General features: G+C 40.1%; 1 protein-coding gene across 1 annotated transcript; it reads right to left on the minus strand.

The window, feature by feature from the left end:
- Positions 1 to 7,316, minus strand: TMED7 (transmembrane p24 trafficking protein 7). The gene is made up of 3 exons (XM_085041881.1): positions 6,992 to 7,316; positions 4,474 to 4,719; positions 1 to 2,330 (listed from the first exon to the last, which is right to left on the minus strand). The coding sequence occupies exons 1-3, from the start codon at positions 7,157 to 7,159 to the stop codon at positions 2,094 to 2,096; spliced, it is 651 nt and encodes a 216-aa protein (XP_084898007.1). The 5' UTR covers positions 7,160 to 7,316; the 3' UTR covers positions 1 to 2,093.
- Positions 7,317 to 21,538: the final 14,222 nt, after the last annotated feature.

The following is a 21,538-nucleotide window of genomic DNA, read 5'->3' on the forward strand; positions in this document are numbered from 1 at the left end:
ATAGTTGATCATCAGCAGTTTTATAGCACTATTTACCAGTTTTGCCAGCACACAGAACAACTCAGTGGAAAAAAACCCCATTGCATTTCAAGCCTTAAAACAAATGCCTTTGCTGTGATTAAAGCTACATAACTAATATTCAAACTCCAGAAGATAATGGTGAACACTAGCAGAACTAAATCATGTTTCCATTCGACTCTTGCACCTAAAGTGTACCACTTGCTTCATTATTGTGTGCAATGCAGCACAAAAAGTAATAGACATCAGCTGCTGAAACACAAGAAGAAAGCACAGAGGTACAATCAAGAATTTTGTGTGCAAGCACTGATTTGTGGCACAGGGCAAAAGCAGACTCTTTTGTTGTCTCATATTAGTGGGTCTAACTATTTCTGGGGAACCTGCATCCTAAAACAGGACTGCAGCATTCAAAATTCAGTACAGGACAGCAAAAATTTATATCTTGAATTTTACTTGAAGATTTTTAATACTTCCATGGCCTTTTAAATAATCTTTGAGCTGTCTGATGTTTTCCTTCAGTTTCCAAAAGAGCAGTCATTCAGTTCACAACAGAGTAGGGGCACTTTTGTCTTTTTCAGCCATGACATGGTTTTAAAATCAAGTCATCTTTGATCAATTCTTCAGACTGCTCAAGTGTTACTTGAATATGTAATTTCAAATTTTTGCTGGAAATACTATAGGCAATTTATAAGGGCTTAGGAGTCCTTCTCTGCTTGCTGAGAACTTGTACAAGAAGCATCTTTTGATTTAGCTAATAATAAATGACAAATTTTTCACTTTAGTTTATTCTGTGTGCATTTAAGAATTGGTCAGCCTAGTTTTTCTTCCAGAGCCATTTGAAGGAGTTTAGCCTTACTATGACTAGCTCAATTCAAGCTATGGGTATGTACATACATTTACTACCTTCCAGAACCAAATAAAACAGAACAGTACACAAGCTACTGAAGACATGAGCAGTGAAAACAACGTAACTCTAATAACTCTACCGAAAACATAACCTGAAATATTTAAAACATTTCCTGACCACTAACAAAACAGAGTGGCAATTAGATGCACAAGGGCATCACATCTCAGTGCACCACACAGAGGAAAATTTACAGCCCTTGTACAATGCAGTATCAATATCAAATTGCCCTCTTAACAGGAAAACAATTTACTAAAAAGCTTTGTACGTGCCTAACACATAATATAACCTCATCCAGTGCTGGTGCTGTGCTGCTGAAAAAACCAAGGTACTTCTGGACTTAAGTCCAAAAAAAGCAGCAGCAGCATATACGAGTACTGCACAGTTTCAATGACAAAGTTACAAGACTCGCTATTCTACTGCATGTTTTTTATATAAACTTGGAAATTTTGAATTTTTTTTTTTTGTATGCAGAAGTGGATTTCCTGAGTAGTCTCAGCTTACAATTTCTTCAGTAAAACGAACATTGCAAAAGAGAAGATGTATTTATTTAAATACAGAAGAATATACATTTAAGCAATCATAATGAAGTATAAAATTCAGCAAATTCTGAAGATGGAGACTTTCCAGGCTGATGAAAAATTTGCGCCACAATGTAGTGCCAAGTATTCAACAATTTCACAAATACGCAGGGGGTATGATTGCATTTTTTTAAAACAGCAAATCAAAACAGTGCACTACAGTTAATCATATTTCCTTTTTTATAATCCAAGATATTCAGCCTGAAAATTAAAATCAAGAGATTTTCATATATATCATCTCTCATGTCAGACATGAGCCTGTTCGGTTATTTTGAAGTGTTACACTGCAGATGACTAATAGCAGTGGTAAAAATCAAACTTAGTTTGGATTAGTATCAGTAGAAATAAAGAGAGAATAGACATTGCCAGATATTTTAGTATAGGAATTGAAAAACTTAAGCTCCAAAGGATCCTTAAAAATATTTCAAATTATGTGTCCCTTTCATAACTTTTTGGGTCTGTTTTGTGATTTTTAAGAGATGAGGAGTATACACATTTGAATGTTGCATATATTCAGACCTCTGTACCTACAGTTAATTGGAAAACCACTAATCCTAATGAGTACACTCCTGAAGCATTACCGCAACTGGTTACGATCCAACACGCGTTGTCGTGGTTCTTTTATCCGAGAAGAAGCTTTTAAGGAGAAATACCTGCCCAATACTAACAACAAGAAGAATGATTGCTTCCCCTATTGACCAGTATGCCACCCTTGTGTTTAAATCCTCAGCTCTGCTGCGGCCCTGCGCTTCCCTCAAGCGGAAATGTGTCTGATAATCGATGACAGACTTCAAAGCTTCATGGATTGAAACACATGCAGACTCCATCTAGGGAAATAAACAAATACACACCATGGAATTAAGAATTCTTCTAGTAGTTTTGTGCATTGATATTTAAAATGGGGAGTAAAGTAACTTTTCAAGCTAAGAATTAACTGAGACCAGTGTCAGACTGAAATAGTGTAAATACAGTAAAATTTAACTTACACTGATCAAACTTCACACACGAAAATGTGACACTGTTAAACACAAAAGAAGATAAAACCCTAGATCTAATAAAAAGCAACAAGCTCTGAGAATTAATGAACAAATTCTAAATTCATAGCTGTATTCAAAATGAACATCAGAAACATTTCTGAAACATCAGAGATGCTTCAGCTGTTAATTCCACAGGAAAACGAGCAGTTGCTTATAATATTAAGATACACACAGAATATATGAAATGCTTCTGTTTCACAAATATGACATTCTTCATTGCTTAATTCTCACTCAAATTGTACAGTTTGAGTTGTTCTGTTCTGTTGTCAAGAGACCATTCTCTTAGTCAAGAGACCATTCTCTTAGTCAAAAAGTGGTTAGAGAAGTGACAAGTGTTATCCTTCTGTGCTCCTGAACACTCAATACCATTCTCATATAAAAATACTTATCAACTTGCCGAATTTTTAATTAAGAATAAAGCATTATTGGTTATCAAGCCTTAGTTCATTTTTTATATAAACTTCTTGCACTTTCAGTTTATCTTCTCTAAGTAAAAGTACTCCTCACTGTGTTTTGATCACCAAGAGATTAGTCAATGGATCTTCAAAAGACTTATTTTCTAGTAACAATTTAGGTTTCTCTTCAGTGGCTTAAACTGAGTATTTCCTGAAGATCAAACGGCACAAATTATTATAAAAGGAAATGTTTAACACCCTTACAGGGCTGCTCTTAGTCACTTATATCTGTGTCTAACCATATTTTCAAGCTGATGACTTTCAAGACAAGTCTAAGATAATCTTCAGAATGAAATTCAGGAAGGGTTTTTCAAAACTAAGTTTTGCTATTGGTGAATTGTGGAAACCTCCTAATCTGGACACGGGATTTAAATACAAAGTCACTCTGGTTTTAGGGATTTATCTTTAACTGTCTCTGTAAAGGGCTGCCCATATATGGTCATGCCACAAACCTGAGCAGAACTGCAAAAGGAACCTTCTTAACAAAGAAGTAAGGAAAAGAAATTAAGAGATACAGTATCAAGAATCAGAACACAAAATAAAGCAGACCAGGAAAATTCAAGAAAGAGGTAAGAGCTATAGCTGAATCCATAGCAAATCACCTACTCATTACAAACCTCAGTTACTGTGGACTTATGTGATGTACATGCAAATGAGATTGGCATTTGGGAAGTGGTATTTATACTGCTGAGGTTAGACGAGCAAAACTGACCATATCCAGCATTCTTATATGGTTGCCTAAAGCAAGGTTTGGTGATGATTAAAATATAAGGATGTGAGCAGGAATTTGTGCAGTGTTCCAAAGGAGTTTCAATGTATTTAGATTGTGTAGAAGTGGTACAGAACTGTAAAATCCTGAAAATATAATAATAATGATGCTCTTGACACTTTGTAGACTTATAAAGCTCAAATATCTAGAAGCCAGATAACAACAGCTGACATTATTCATTTTGCTAGAATCTCCTTCTCCATTTTAAAAAATAGTAGTTACCTGAGTCCTTCTTCTAAAAAGAGACTCTACTGTTTTAAATATGGAAATGATTCCCAGAATTTCTCCAGAGTTTGGAAATTTTTTAAACCCTATTCCACCAATATTTAGTTTGTGAAATCCACATGTCAAGAGGCACACAACTCTGTGGCATTAAAAGGAAGTTCCCTTAGAAACTTCAGAAAAACTTCACCAAACAGAAAAAAACCCCCAAAAATCCAGAAACCACCCAAACAACAAAACCTCAAACAATAGCAACTCTAAGTCTAAGTTACTGTCTTAATTTAGTCTTAAACAGTTGGTGATTCCTTATCAGCTGTTTTGTTTTCTACAAATCTTATCTTTACAAAGAAAGCCTATTTGTAATAATTTAGACTCTTTTAAAAGCTTCAATTCATTTTCAAAAGTGATGCAGATAACTAATGTAACTGAACTTGAAGAAAAAATTGACTTCACTTAACAACTTTTGTCAAACACAACAGTGTTTTACCTGGGTAAGTGCAGTTACTCTGTTCTCACTAGGAAACAGTGGTGGATCTTCTCCAACCTGGAAATCAAAGTACACAGTTTTGTGTGTAAAAGTAGAGAACTCATTGCTGAAGCAGAACTTGTATGTTCCATTTCTGGATGCAGTAAATGTGAAGCTGTCATATTGTTTCTTCATCTCTTTGTACAGCACAGCGCCATCAGGATCTTCCAGCCGACAGTCAACATCATAATGACCTCCAGTGATCACCTGGAAACAAAACACAAGAAATTGTCTCTTTAAAAAAAATGGACATTTATATATTTCTTCTAAGAAGTATGATCTGTCAAGCAGAACTGCAGAGCTTTTTGCTTTGACAAGTGTTTTAAAATATAATGCATTCATTTGAGAATCTTCCAAACCAAGTCTGCAGAATTATTTTCCCATGGACGACACACAAAATAATTAAAACTGCTTTAGGTTCAGCATATGCAATGTCAACTGTATTTTCAAACCCTTTAAGAGAGCAATTTTAGTTAATTTGTTATTAATAACAATTAACTTAGTTACTTTGTTATTATTGACTGTACAACAGCAAAGACTACAGCAAAGACAATGAGATATTACTGTAATGATTCTGAAATTTGCTGTATACAAAATCACTCCGTAGAACTGATTCATCCAGCTGAGACTGCTAACATGCAGCAAGACACTTCCTTCCTTTGTGGCCAGAAAAGTGTAACTGCCCTACTGGATCAGCTGCACTAGGCTGCAGGAATGGTGTCTGACCGGCAGAACAGGAATTTCAATCTGTCCAGTCTTCCTGTCTGCTTCTGTCAACAGAACAATGTTTTGGGGGACCTGCCACCTCCCTCCTGCCTCCCTCCTGCACAGTTAGACACAGGAGCTCTTCCAAAAACCAGCACATCTGGATAATGCCCACAACTGACTCAAAACTTCACGATTGTCCTAAGGGGGCTTTTGAGGCTTTGATTAATGTTGGTCTGCAGTGTATTGCTACCTGGATTCTACAGAAAGACTGATCGGGAGTTTAGGTATTTACAGCGTGGTATTCTGATGACTCCTACAGTAGCAGTTTTGCACACTAGCTTTTTACTTTTAAGATAAAGCATGCTGGAGGAGGAAAATACTTATTTCATACGCGTACAGAAATCACTGAAATATTTTAGTGTCTGTATATCTGCACTTTAGTCTACCTGGCATTGTTTAAATGCTCATCTGTTTACTGAAGTACCAGGTCATTAAAATTATGTCAGTGGTAGAACTGAAATAACAACAGATTGGAGCAGCAGCTCCTCCACAAAGCCAAAGTTTTAAAAGTATCCAGTTGGCAAGCAATAACACAGCTCTGCATTTTTGAAATATGATGTATGATTTGAAAAGGGTGTACTTTTTAGCAATGACATGGAAGTCACTTGCATTCAGTTGTACAGATTGGTAAAGATTGGCCAGAACTTTAAAGTTCCCCTAGGATTCCTTGCCACAAGAGGAACTTGCTTGTGCCTCCTGTTAGCCTTCGACGAAGGACAATCACACAGCACTTCAGTCTGCCAGTTGCTGGTCAAAACCAGACTTTTCTTTTAGCAGTGCTAATCCTGTTCTGGTCACCAACAAAAGTGGCAACAGCAGGTTTATCTGTCCAGTGATACCCACTCAAAAGTGCAGGAGAAAGTACTGCACAGAAAAGACTCTATGGAAGAAACAGTCAGGGACAAGAAATACTTGGGTAGGGAAAAAGATATCCAAGACCTAGAACTCACAAGACAGAGTACCAAGTATTTAGCAGCAACATTCCCCAAAGATACTTAAGATGGGACAGCAACTGAGAAATTAGAAAACACAGGAATTCAGCAAGAAATGTCAGCCCATAAAAATTACAGTCCTTTCAAAAGCCCCCAAATATAACTGTGATTTGTGTCATCCAGGATGGATGATTTTCCTCTCAAGCTGCTGCTGTAGTGTCAGTGACTTCATCTACTTAAGTGACAGACTAAAAGGTTCCAACCCTGCTAGTACACTCAAAGGCACCAAACGAGTGATGCTGTATTGCATCCTTGTCCTATCACACTTTCACTGTTTAGTATGCAACCCAAATCTGAACTGTGCTGACATACGAAGCATTTGTTCTTAAGCTGTATTGTGCTCATCCTGTCGATGGTTCAGAAACCACAAGGAAATTACTTCTGCAGCACCTTGCCGGTCAGCTGCGCTTCAGGTGTTCTCTGCGCTATTCAGGTGGGGCACTTCACGGCACCGACCAGGCTACAGACGCTGCCAGCTTTCCGGCCAGCTCCGTGCACCCTCAGCCTGCACTACACGGCAGCTGCCCAGCCGCTCCCGCAGCTCTCCTCAGCCGAGCCGGACACGGCTCGCTGGGTGCAGCCGCGGGTGTGTGCCGGGCGGCCGCCGCTCCCCAGCCCCCGGCAGGAGGGAGCTCAGCGAGAGCGGCCTGCGCTCGGGGCTCGGGCCCAGCCCGGCCAGCGCGGCGCCACGCCCGGGGCGGCTCCTGCCTCCCGCCTACCTGGAACTCGAGGGTGCACTTGGTGCCCTGGGCGATCTCCTCGTAGAAGCACTGCTTGGCGTTGTCGGGCAGCTCGAACGTGATCTCGGAGGCCCGCGCCGCGCAGGCCGCCAGCGCCCACAGCAGCAGCAGGGGCGGCAGCGGCCCCCGGGAGCCCCGCGGCGGCATGGCTCGGGCGAAGGGAAGCGAGGGGGCGCGGGGCGGCTCGGGCTGCGCGGTGAGGGCGCTGCGGGCGGGACGCGGCGTGGCCTGGCGACGAGCGGCGGCACCCGGAAGCGTCCCGCGGCGGCAGCGCCTTCCCGGAGCGCTTCCGGGACGTGCATCCGGCGGGAAAGGGGCGGGAAGGGGCGGCAAAGCGGCGGGCTGAGGGCATGGCCCCGCCTTGCTCCGGCCTGCCGCCGCTGCAGGGTTCATCCCGGCTCAGCGGAGCACCGCGGGGTCAGTTTCGTGCGGGTCCCGCTGGGCGCGGCGTTGAGCTGGCGATGGCGGGCTGCTGCTGCCGAGCGCACGCAAAGAGCGGCCTGGGTGCCCTCAGAGAAGCAGACACACAGGACACGAGCCTGGAGAGATCCGCTTCGCACGTCCTTGAACGTTCATTGCCGAGAATGAGTAAGAGATGAATGAATAAACTGAGATATAAAACATCCATCAAAGTGCTGGAGTGTCGGCTTCCAGGTCCTACTGCAGTGAACGTATCCATGGAATCCAAGAGGGTGAAGGGTTGGAAAGGACCGTACGGATCAGCAAGTCCCAGCTCACCTGCCATGGGCAGGGACACTTGCCACTGGACCAGGTTGCTCAGAGCCCCATCCAGCCTGGCCCTGAACACCGCCAAGTCTGGGGTATCCCCACTGTCCCTGGGCAGCGGCCTGCACCAGTGTCTCATCGCCCTCACAGGAAAGAATTTCTTCCTCATATCTAACCTAGGTTTCCCCTTTTTCAGTTTACACCCATTACTCCTCCTGTCACCACGGATCCTGATGAAGAGTAGCTCTCCAGCCCCCTTCAGATACTGCAAGGTTGCCATGTCTCCTCATGGCAACGTTCCCTTCTCCAGGCTAAACAGCCCCAGCCCTCTCAGCCTTTCTCAGTTATTTTTACAAATTCAAAAGAAAAAAATCAAAGATATCCTCCATTCTTACTATATTAAGTTCTGGGGCAAATCAGGCAGAGTGGAAAAAGGAAAACTCAGCTCCAGTTTCCCAGGCAGAAGGAGGAGCATGTAACAGGGTAGGTCTGGTCACCCATTTTGCTCCTCTGGAAGAGGGGCTTAACCTCCATGAAGTATGTATTGCCAAAAGCTGCACCACACTGGGATGCTGCTTCCTAATCCACTAGACTTGAAGAGAGAAGTCCTGTGTTGGTTTATGAAGTGTGTGATTTTCATCCTCAGCACTGTGTAAGAAATCTGGGCATCAGTCTGAAGACTGTGGATTTCACAGGACAGAGGTACCCAAAATTCGTATGTTGAAGGCTCGGATAGATTTGCAGTTGTGGATTAAATTGAGGTGGCAGATGCTTTACTAAGTATGCACCCTACAGCTGAGGCAGTCATTATCCATCTACAATTAATCCCACATACATGCTGTTTTCATTTAAACACGCTTTTATTTTAGATTGCATTGAAGTGTTGGCTGATAGCTGAGACAGCTCAAAAGCAGGTTATATATCTGAGCCATACAATGCAGTTCCAGTCATTTTACTTAAATCACTGTCTACAGGCTTGTAGAAACTGTATCACCTAATCACTTTCTCCTTTATGTGACAAGAAATACATTTCAGGAAGACCTGCTCTGTGATTTTTCACAGCAACTGAAGTGATCATGTACAGCTTGGAGTTTCCTAGTTCAGTCTTTCTAGCTGTTTTTTAAAGTCTCACTAAATGGGCAAAATGAAGCTTACCTAAGAAATGACAATTGGAAATCTATCACCAAATGATCAAACAACAAAGCAGAAGGGGAAAAATACAGAGCAGGCAAGAAAGGACTCTGGTGATACCTGCAGAATAAGCAAAAATCCAGATGTTCCAACCCCCAAAATAAGTCAGCAAGAGCACATGAGATTGCATCCTTTTCTTTTTGGATTGGGGTCAGAGAGTATAAAACATTAACTGAGTGAAGAAGGCAAACTGCTTGCAAGAAGCTCTCAAGCCTGGTCCCCTTAACCCTGGTGACTAAGGACCACCAAGGAACAGAGCTGCCAGCATGAGCTGCATGGCATCAACTCCACTGTGTTGTGTGCTTGCAGCTCATCTGGTATAGATATGTTAAGGACTAATTGTTTTAAATATGTAGCAATCATGATAGTAATTGGGAGCCAGCTACTAGCAATATGAACTGCTTATGAATTTCAGAACTTCTTTTGCAGCTTGAAACTGGAAAAAGTTCAATAAATATAAGTGCAAGACATACAGTTTAGAGGGAGTCCTATGAAGATTTTTCCTTTCCTACTAGACAATCTGTTTAAGCAGGGTGAGGCTCAGTTTCAAGTGCTCTCAGCATAGTTCTCGCCTGAGAAAAATCTTTATGATTTTTTTTCTCTATTATGATAGAATATTTGGGAGCAGAATTCTGTGTTACAACTTTCCCCATACCTGCATGCATAGATACAGGACTTTATTAATGATCCTTTTTACCTTATGTGCAAAGTCAGAGACTAGAAAAAACCCAAGGATTCGTTTTATGTTTACTTTTTTTTTTAAATTGGTAAATGTGTGTTGCCACTTTCTGTCAGTGGAAAATTAAAACTATCAAATGACACGTGTTTCTTGTGCAGGCAGTTAAAACATCCTCTCCTGAAGACTGCTAATGAACCATAGCTGTACAAGTAGTTCACATTCCTTCAAAAACCTTTGGAAGCCACTGCAGAAAGTAAAAAAAAAAATCTGCAAAATAGAGGACATGCAAGTGTTCATGTTTCTCCTCTGCTTAGTAGCTGAATCAGGTTTCTAATCTTTTCTTCTGAAGTAGTTAGAGATCTTTTACCCATATTAGAGGTTGTAGATATGGATGCAATTTCAGACATATAAAATAAGGTCTTATGACTAAAATAACATTTGCTATTATTTGAATGGTAAAACAGAAAAAAAGCTGTTCTTCACCATCCTTTAACATCTTTCCAGAAATCTAATTGTGTGTAACAGTTAAAAAAACCCACTTTATAATTTTAATTCTCACTTAAAGCACATTCCACAGTACACCTTATCTTGCTGCTCCAACTACCTAAAATGGTAAAGTTTCCCCATTTTAAGTACCTCAGCTTTAAAAGCCTTTGCTGTGGGCTTGCTTTGGCAGATTTTATATAAATAACAGACCTTGATATCAAGATGTTCGTTCCTCTTTACTTCCCAATATAGTGCTTCATTTTGGATAGGCTAAAATGACTAAAATAAACCAGTCAGGCTAGAATACAAATTAATCTTTCTTTTTACTGTCCTTTGTACTTTAAAAGGCAGCCTTGAATAACTCTGGCACCTGCAAAAAACACTTGAAGGGCAGTTAAGTATACTAACACATTTTTATCACACAGTTTCAGTGTGATTTGTGCAAAGTCATGCTGTGGAGGAAAAAATCACCAGACCTTAAAACTGCTTGAATTTATCCTTTTTTTCAAGGTTCAGTGCATTTTCCAACCTCTGTTCTCATGTTTTCAAAACTGCAGTGAACAAGAAATGAGCTTTTTTGAGTCGAAAAAGTCAGTGCGCTAGTGCCCATGCTTGTGTTGGTTGATTACATAAAAGCCCAAACATATTCAAACAGAACACGCCAAGAAAATAACACATTCAAGTAGATGTTTTAGATGAAAACCAAATTCAGGTGCACCCAAAATTATGCATTTACTATCTTTCCACATGTACAGCTTCACAGAGGAGCAGCCTGAGAGCTGCTGCAGTGCAAGGAGTTGGAAGAAGGAAGATTATTGAGAAAGTTGTGACCCCTGTTACCATCTGAAATACCCCACATTCACTCTTCCAGAATCCTGAATCTTAGTGACAAGAAGAATTTGTGAACCTGTTTTCATATAAACACAGTCCTTGGATTTTCCACATCTTTTAAAAATACATTTGTACATACGAAAGTCAAGTGGATAAGAATTTGTTTTAAAATTTCCATTCCATGGTGTTTTTTTTATTTGTTTGTTAGTTTCTTTTCAGATAAGGTAGTGAACTCAACAGGACTGCAAATGCTGGAAAAAGTTTTTTTACCCATCGGCGGGCCCGATGCGGGAGCTGTGGAGACGCAGACCTGCTGCTCTTGCTGTAACACACGAGAGGGAGCTCTTGGTCACCACAACGTACATGGAACAGTGGGATCACAGAATGGTTTGGCTTGGAAGGCACGTTTAAAGGGCACTTGGTCCATTCCACAGCAATGAGCAGGGACATCTTCAATTAAATCGGGTTGCTCAGAGCGCCTTCCAATCTGCCCTTGAGTGTATCCGGGGATGGGGCACCTCCCACTTCTCTGGGCAGGCTGTGCCGGTGTTTGACCAACCTCATTGTGAAAATCTGCTTCCTTAAATCCTGTCTAAACCTATCCTCTTTCAGCTTAAAATCATTACCCCTCTTTTCAGTTTCTGTTCAAAGTATATTCTGTACCTAATGTTTTCTTCCTTTCGAGTTAACTCTTTCAATTCAGTGATAGATGGATATCAGAAAGCTAAAAATACTAATGTAAAATAATGGCAATCTTGGGCATACATAATGTAGGTGTAGCTCAACGGAATGAAATATGCAGGGCTTACGGCTTGGTCAGGCTCACAGTTCAGCAGCGAAAGCCACACATTGCTTTAGATACCAGGGCTCTGTATGACCTGCAGAGGTCTCCAGCAGGGAGGCTTACAAGCATCCATCTTCTGAGCAGTCAGGGAGCTGCAAAATCTGTTCCATGGGAAATGAAGAAGTATAACCCCATGGGAAGTGTCTGACATTTCTCTGTTCTGACATCCGTGGCAGATGGGACCTGCTCTCAGCAATCTCTGGCTGACATTAACAGTTCCCAGTCCTCTCCAGAGATGGGTGCTTTCACCAGCCTTATTACCATAGCATGTAGTGCTGGGGTGAGACAGTAGGACCATCCCCATTATTTCAATTTCATTAGGACTTGGAGTGCTCAGGACGTGTGAAACATCAATTCCTGTTTGTCCAAGTCTAGACGTCAGTGAATAGTGTGAAGGGGAGAGATCTGGGAAGGGCTGAAAAACCCAGGAAGAAAGAGGCAATGGAAGGCTGGCTGCATTGAATTAGATAGGAACCCCAAAGGATGCCCTGGTCAGATTTTAAGCAAAGCATTTTAAGATTCCTTCCCAAAACACTCCTCCGAGTAGCTCACGGTTTTTTTTGTTATGTTTTGTTTTTTCTCCCTGTCATGGCTGAATTTTGATAATCCTGTTACACTTTACCAAATGAAAGAAAGACTTGTGTTTTCATATGTGCACTTTTATTCACTTAGATTTAGGGTACTTACAACTTGTTATAAAACATTTGTGCTGACTTTGTCTGGGCTGGAGTTGATTTTCTTCACAGCAGCTAGTATGTGACTGGGGTTTGAACTTGTCCTGAAAGCTGTGTTGATAACTCAGTGTGTTTTCCTTGCAACTGAACAGTGTTTATGCAGAACCAAGGCTTTTTCTGCTCCTCACCACACCCCAGCAGCGAGTGGGCTGGGGTGCATAAGGAGTTCTGAAGGGGACACAGCTGGGACAGCTGACCCCAACTGACCAAAAAGGTATTTTATATCTTATGACATCATGCTCACCATATGAAGTTGAGGGAACACAAAGAAGAAGGAGGAAGAGAAGGAGGTTCAGAGAGATGGCATTTGTATTCTCAAGGCAGTCTTATGCATGATGAAGCCTGGCCTTCCTGGAGATGGCTGAACATCTGCATGTCCATGCAAAGGAGTAAATTATTTCCTTGTTTCACTTTGCTTGTATGTGTGGATTTTGCTTTGCCTATTAAAGTGTCTTTATCTCAAGCCATGAGTTTTCTCACTTTTACCCGTCTGATTCTGTCCCTTATCCTACCAGAGGGAAATGAGTGAGCAGCTGCATGGGGCTGAGAAGACAGATGGGGTTAAAACATGATCATACTTAATAACTTACTACCTTTACAACTATACTTAATCAGTCTAATAAAATGCATCATTCTCCCTGCAGAAACAGTTTGAAAGCATTTGTAGCAATATTGTGACCTCATAATAGTGGACACATTTTAAAAGACCAAAACCAATAGTAATTCTCTGTATTTTATATATTCCTCTTTAAAAAGAATGGGCAGGGAAAATGAGGAGAACATGTTGCCTTCTATGTCAATGACAAGCTCGGAGTGCATGGAATTGTGCCTGGGGATGGATGAGAAGCTCACTGAGAGCTTACGGGCCAGGATTAAAGGAATGGCAGGGACGGGTGACCTGAGTCATCTACAGACAGATGGGAATCACCTCATGTTCACGAGCCCTGGTCCTCGTGGGGGACTTCAACCACCCTGTTATCTGTTGGAAGGACAATACAGCAGGACATTGAGCAACCCAGGAGTTTCCTGGAATGCCTCAATGGTAACTTCATTCTCCAGGTGATAGAGAAGCCAACAGGGAGAGGTGCTGTGCTGGACCTTGTTCTCACCAAGAAGGAGGGGCTGGTGTGGAATGTGAAGATCAAGGACAGCCTGGGCGGCAGTGACCATGGAGTGATTCTGTCTGAGATCCCTGGGGCAGTGAGGAGGGGTCAAGGCAAGCCCTGGGCTTCAGGGGAGCTCTCCTGGCCTAGCGGGATCTGCTTGGTAGAGTGCCATGGGATAAAGCCCTGGAGGAAGAAGACCCCAGGAAAGGTGGTTAATGTTCAAGGGTTGCCTCCTTGAGGCTCAGGAGTATCCCAACAAAGAGGAAGCCAGGTGACAATGTTAGGAGGCCTGCATGGATGAACATGGAGCTGCTGGGCAGATTCAAACATAGAAAGGAAGCCTACAGAAGGTTGGAGCAAGGACAAGTACCCTGGGAGTAATATAGAGAGATTGTCTGAATACTCAGGGATTAGATCAGGAAAGCTAAACCACTGTTAGAATTAAATCTGACCAGGGACAGCAATGGCAATGAGGAAAGCTTCTATGGGTATACTGGTGATAAAGGAAGACTAGGAAAAATGTGAGCTCTCTGAGAATGGATATAGAAGACTTGGTTACCTAGAGTATGGAAAAGGCTGAGGTTCTCAATGGCTTTTTAAACTCTTTCTGCATCAGTAAGTTCTCCAGTCACACCATCCAAGTTGCAGAATGTTAAGACAGGGATTGAGAAAACAAAGAACCACCTGCTGTAGGTCAGGTTCAAGAACATCTAAGAGCTCTGAAGGTGAACAAGTCCATGGGACCCAATGAGATGCTCATGTGGGTCCTGAGTGAACTGGTGAAGGAAGTACCTAAGTCACCATCCATCATATTTGAGAAGCCATGGCAGTCCAGTGAAGTTACCTCTGACTGGAAAAGGGGAAACATAACTCCTGTTTTTAAAAAGAGAAATAAGGAAGGAAGATTTCAGGGTACTACGGGACGATCAGTCACCTCAGTGCCTGGCAAAACCATAGAGCCAAACCTTCTTCTGGAAACTGATTAAGGTATATGGAAAATACAGAGGTGTTTGGTGACAAACTTCATTAATGGCTAATCATTAGTGACAAATTTGATGGCCTTCTGTGACAGAGGTAGTGGATGAGGGAAGAGTGAGTGGCCTCATCTCCTCATCATAGACAGGAGCAGTTGTCTACCATTGTCAATAGTTAAATGAAAGAGGGATACTCTTTCAACAGTTACATTAAATGCTTTGTGAACATTGTGATGATATGAGTGCACCCAAAAAATCGTATTTCTAAAGACTGTCTCAGTTTGTAGACTTGTGCAAAGACATTGCAGATACTGAATTCTGGAAGTGGTAGCAAGAGAAGTGGAAAAGGATTAGTAAAACCCATAAAACTATTTGGCCTCTTGCAGGTCCACAAAAAGATGAGGAACATGATGGCTATTTTAGAACACAGAGCAACCTTGTATTTCACATGATAAAATTGTGGCTGTGACAGAAAATGAGCTGTTGAATCTTGTTCCTTTTTCAGAAAAAAAATTTATTGTGTAAACACCATTTTTCACTCATTTGTACAGGGAAAAAAGACAATGAATTAATTAATAGACGAGAAGTGAAAGAATACAGTGTGCCTCCTTGATTTGTTCTTCAGTTGGCTCACATAAAGAAACAGAGATATAGAAACCTAAGAATAATTTCATCTGCATCTAAATATAAAGCTTAATTTCATGTAAATCTCAAAGAATATACTAGCACAACACTGGTAATGAAGATCCTCTGCCCAGAACACAGTCTTTCAGAAAATGGTTCTCTGTACCACAGATTGGCTCAGAGTAGAAGCCTCTAAAAACACCCAAAACCCAACCAAACCTTACCACATATACAGAGCGGTTTCTCAGTGCAGATTGCTCAACAGTTTGGTCTGGAAGCCTGAGTCAAAACTGAACAAAAGCCTGTCTGCTTAAGAAGAATTCACTTCCAGCAACCTGTGTTCCACAGTGGCAAAGCTCTGCCAGCCACATGGGGCACAGCAGAAAGAAGAGAATCTAAGAGGAAACTTGGCTTCATACCTATTGCAGCCCTAATCATCCTGTTTGGACAGAATTCAGCTGTCAGTCATGTGGAAGACAAACACCTGTGAAGAAGTACAGAAACAGCTCATATTAGAGGTGATATTACAGCCAGTGTCTGCTGCTCATCTGCCACTCTGTTAGGAGAAAACAGTAATGCAAGAAGTCCTGTCATAAAAACTAATGGTTGGGATGAATGAGTACATCCACCAGGCAACAGGCTGGAATTTTCTTTTGAAAGAAAGAGAGAACAAGAATGATGCCAGGCTTTCATGGATTGATTGTTCTTGCTGTTCTTTACTGAATCCTGGGCACAGGAAAATAGTAACATTGATGGACAATAAAACACACTCCCTTTCTTCCTCTGAAGGCTTCTATTCCAGTATCATATTTTCTGTTTCCTCTTCCTGTAATTTCTTGGGTTATCATCTCATCTGGCTCTTCTAAAGATATTTTCAAAATATTTGCATAAGTAATCCACCTAAACTTGTAATGTTTATTATTTGTCTCTGTAAGAGATACTGGCAAGTCCATAGGACCTGTCACATTCATTCAAGACAGGTAGCTATCATTAGGTTAATAGATAACCAGCTTTTATACCAGTATGGACTATGAAACCACAGAGATCACCATGCCTGTATTTTGCATTTCATATTGAAATATTTAACAATGGCTGGTATTTAATCACAGTCATGGAAAGAAGATATCCTTATGCCAGTCTGTTAAAATTATGTGTATACTCACAGTTACTGTCAAAAGATCCTTCAAGTGACTTGATAATTTTATGATATACTTTTTGTCCCAGATGCTCACAGGTTCTGTCAGTACAAAAGATTAATTTTTTTTGTTAGCAAAAGTGGTAAACAGATAATCTGACCAATCTGGTCTGGTGTGATACAGGCATTGTAAAGCAGAGAGGGGAGGGTTTTAAAGTGGCTATGGTAGGGAAGCAAGACCAAGAATATAAGGGTTTGCTTCAACAGTTAGATTTGCTTATGAGCAGAAGAAGAAAGGTTAGGATACCGTTGAAGATGACTGAGAGGCAGTAATAAAAGTCAGTTTCCTAGGACATGGATTTATTCTACAGTTCTAAGTGCTTGAAGATCTTCTTGGTGCCAGGAACTGCAGTTGTTCATTTTTCAGCATCTTTTTACTCGTTATGATACTGTGACAAATTTTCAATACAAAAATAAACTGAAAGCTCTCTCTGTACTAACAAGTGTGTAATAATTAAAAGTTGTGTACAGAAATAAAACCCATGTTTTTATTATAATGTTATAATAATTACATTATAATAAAATGTAATATATTAGTATATGACTATATATACTATATATATTACTATATTGCTAATATATAAAATATATTAGTATATATTTTATATAATTAATGTTATAATATAGTTTTAATTTGCTTAATAACTTACCATGGTGCAGGCAGGATTTTTAAAAGGATTTTTTTCTACAGTAATGAAACTGAAAGCTGACATCAGAAAATACTGCAGAGAAAATAAAGTATTTTTAGAAATTCAGGGGCTTTATTTGGAATATTGCTTCAATTTTTGAAAGTCACATGTGGAAGAATTTTAATTCCAGAGGACTTAAAAAAATTACGCCTGTAATTCCATTGTAAAATATTGATGTTGATGTTAAAAAACTTTGTAGAATAAGGCTGTAAGGAGGTTGCAATGAGTTCATGCACATTTTTTTTGTGGAATTTAGGTGCTTATGGTATACATTCTGCTAATTCTTCTAGGTTAGAGTTTATGTCTCTGGGTTGATATTATTACTAACTGATGAGGACTTTAAATTGTAGGGCTGTATCTGCAAAAATGGTAGTAATCACCATAACCTCAGTTTGCAAGCCCAGACACCAATACATGTGGTTCTGGTGAAAAACAGAACAGGCAGAATCTTTCATTCACAGATACCCTTTGGGTTTGTACATTTTTAATATACTAGAGGCTGCAAAAAAGTGAGAGAATGTGAAAACAAAAAAACTCTCTGTTTCCTTCCTGGAATAAGCATGTTAAATATGCATATATTGCATTCTTGAAACACCTTTGGGCTTGGACAAGCAGTAAAAAAGCCCCTGAGACTGTGACTAATACTTTTCATAACATTAAGTTTACAAATTAGAGAGGTACCTTTATAAAATTACTTCCCCCCCAGCCCCCCATATATACATGGTGTTCCTTTTCAACGGTATTGGCACATCTCTGCAGACTGTCACTAGGTGTTATCATTCTTAACTTTCTGTGTATGTCAGAGGACATGTATCCCTCTCTTCCTTGTGCTAACATTCAGAATATTAGTCATAATTTGAGGGAAAGAGTTAGCCAGGATAACAAGGCTTTTCTGTTTTCTATTTTATCAGTGTTATGTAGAGAAAAGAGGAAAATCTGTAGTCTTGAAATAATCTGTCCAAGAAAATAAAGGAATAAAAGCAGAGAAAACAAACCTGTTTCTTTCTCTAGAAACGGCTAATTCTTCCACAGCGAGGTCAGCTACTCCCAGTCTAGAAGGATCTTGAGTGTGGGAATAGCTCAAGTTTACCATGGATCAATACATGGTACCTCTAATGCAGCGACCTGGTCATCTCTGCACTGTGATGCAAATGAAGGCATCACATTCTGTCCTCTCTTGCTTCTACAATAGAGCACAGATGTTACAAGTCAGCACATTGCTTAGAGAGTAAACAGGTGAACTAGGTAGTGTGTCGTTACAGACAAGAACTATAGCACTGAACATGATCTATTCAGCTGGAGGGTAGCAGCATCTCAAAAGTGAAGGTTTCTCTATTATGCTTTCATGTCAGCAGGTTTTTAAATTGCAGATTTATACAACTGCTAATTTGCCACACTGATTAAAATAGGAAGTGAATGCAGTTATGTTATGGGACGTTTGTGGTTGCAATTGCTAAATCATTTGCATCTGTGCCAAACTGAGAGGTTTTATGCCTGCTTTGCAAAATGGAAATATTAATGAAAGATTGGGAAATGGATGCAATCAGAAATTGTGAATTTGGGCAAAGAAGGATTCTGCATTGATCATTTCTGATAAAACTAAGCGGCCCAGAGCAGTGATTTTATAGCCTGGCATGGTTGAAGAAGTTCTGTCTGTCAATTTGTGTTATACCAGTACACATGCTTCTAATCTGAAGAAGGTATTCCCCCCAGAACCCTGACAAAAAGAGAAGAAGAACCCACTGGACAAAAGAAATCTTTAGTACAGGTAGAAAACAGGATGATTATTTACTTCCATGGCAAAAAACCCAAGGTCACTTATTCCAAGACTCACTTACATGAAATCAATTTTTCCTGAGAAGAGCCACATTTCCAAGGAAGATAGATTTGAAATATGTAAGATTAACAGTTATGTTCCTGTAATTCCTCCATAGCTATATGATTCAGATACTCTACAACATATCAAGAGCACGGGCTCCAGGGGTTAGTTGCTCGTTTCCTGGTATTGCTCTTCTGTCCTGCTGATGCAGCTTTTGCAACTGTTGTTGCATACCTAGAAACAGCAGCTTTCTTTAAAAATTTAAAAAACCTTTTTATGCTTTCATTTTTTTTTTTTTTTAGACCCATTGAGGCAGATTAACAAGAGATGTTTGCTTCAAAGAAAGCAATAATACTGAAAATAGAGCATGAAAGTTTTCTAGTAGCACATAGTTTGAAAAACTCAAGATAAACTGTTGGCTGTCAATGGAGTCATCAGGAATATTAATGTGATATGTAGCATCTAATTGCACCTTGCACCCTGTTAAAAAAACCCCCAAGCCAAATGAAATGTGATTCAACAAGCTGAAGTGAAATCCAGGCTGCAAATGAAGTAGCAAAATTCCCTGAAAATTCCCTAGAGGTTCCCCATAAGTTCCCTAAATAGTCAGGGAGGACACAATACACATGGGACACAATACCTGTAGGTATACACAGCAGTAACAAAGCAGTAGTTATAGCATTGAAGGGATGGATTGGAGCACAGCACTGAGACTCAGGTTAGTTAAGAGTCTTAAACTGCCAGCCAAATACAGTCAAAGAAAAGGATTTTGAAATGCTTTAGATTACATTGTTTGCCTTCTATTTAAGGAAATACAGGGAAAAAAGTAATACATACGTAAAATTAAAGAGAGTTTTTCCTTTCTTTTTCTTATTGTTTCTCAATCCTGAAAGTGAAGAAAACTAGATCTTTGCATCCTAGAGCAGATGGCTTGAGGGAAACCACAAAGTTTGTTTGCAAATTAACCTAAAGTCTGCATTATTTCACTTCAGGAATGAAGAAGCTCTTTACTTTCCTGAGCACAAAGAACAAAGGGAATAGTGACTCCATAATAGAGAGGAACAAAAATTTATTTTGGAAGAGAAAAATAACCTATTTAAAACCTAAATAACCTAAAGAGAGGGGAGGGTTTGTTGGTTTGTTTGTTTGTTTATTTGAATAATTTTTGTTTGTCTTCAGTAGCAAATTATGGTAAGAAAAGTCTTGGAGAGGACACAAACACTTATCTACATTGTGTCTCTATGTAGGAAGTCACAGTCATACCCTTTTACTTTTGAATAATTCCCGAGCAAGCTCCCATGTTTATTGTTTATATGTCACACTTTTCAGGATGACATTACAAGCATCCTCCTATTCCCCCTTAAAACCTCTCTAACAATTCCTTTTCTGACGCTTTCTACAGCCATATGGGTCCAATGTCATCCAGCAGTCATTGTACTACAGGCCTCTGTGTGTGCCTAATATGTCCACACAGAGACAGCGTTCCAAATCGCTGGTGATCTGGACAACAGCCATTTTCCCCAGCTGAAATGCTCCAGCCTGTTTCCAGTGAAACGCTGGGCTCTTGCGCACAAAGCACGCATTTATGCTGATCAAGCACCTTTTTTTAATCTGCAGGGTGTGCGCTGTCAAGCATATTTGACTCAAATATAGAAGGATAAATTGGTTTACTTAGTTAAAAGATTTGATCTGGAAGCTACAGATAATAGGTGGAGCTAAAGGAATCCATAGTGCTTATGAATCCTAATCTACTTTTGGCCTCTAAAGCAGAGTACTTAAAGTGGGAAGGAATTTCTTCACCAGCACTAACAGAGTGTTGAATTCTTGAGAGTGAGAGATGCACTGTTTCTCCTGATAACTTTCATTCTTCATTTGGCTTTCCCTTGCTAGCCTGACACAAATAGACTAGCAAGGGAAATTATCACAAATTATCATTATGCCATATGTTACTGCAAAATAGGAAGCATACATTGCTGCCATAAGACAGATCACTAGCTACAAGCTGTAGCATCTTCAGTAAGACATACTCAGAAAAGGAGCCCTGCCCTTGTTCAAGAGCATAAAATTTACTTACAGATTTTGTTCATTTCACTGTGTTGATGATGCCAAAAGAGGTAGTGATTAAAAAGAGTATGCATGTATTTTATATATCCTTTTAGGATGTGCCTGCCATCATAAGAATTGGAAATAGTCAAAATACTGTGTTCTGTTCCACGACCTGGTGCAAAGACAACAGATTTTTTAATGACCATTAACTTGGAACCAGTTCAATGATGTAGTTATAATCCTCAAAATTACTGATCAGCCCTTTTCACCTAGTCAGCTGTTTGCTGTAACATGAAATGAGGAAACAGTTTCTTGGATAAGATAAACAAACAACTTGTTATCATTGCAAAATTGAAGTGTGCAACACAAGCCGAATAGCTTCCAATAAATTGCTTTTAGCAGTTACCACTGGTCTTATTGTTTAAGTCCATCTGACCATTCCTATATTCCCTCTTTGTGTTACCTAAAAGAATCAAATCAGTTATCCTTCCACCCAAGCTTGCTTTAATTTTTTTTTTAACATTTGCCATATTCACAGCTGTTACAAGAAATTTAAGTGTAGAGATTGGTTTACTTAGGTGT

Source organism: Lichenostomus cassidix, chromosome Z (genome assembly GCF_008360975.1).
Source record: "Lichenostomus cassidix isolate B80296 chromosome Z, HeHo_3.0, whole genome shotgun sequence".
Lineage (NCBI taxonomy): Eukaryota > Metazoa > Chordata > Aves > Passeriformes > Meliphagidae > Lichenostomus > Lichenostomus cassidix.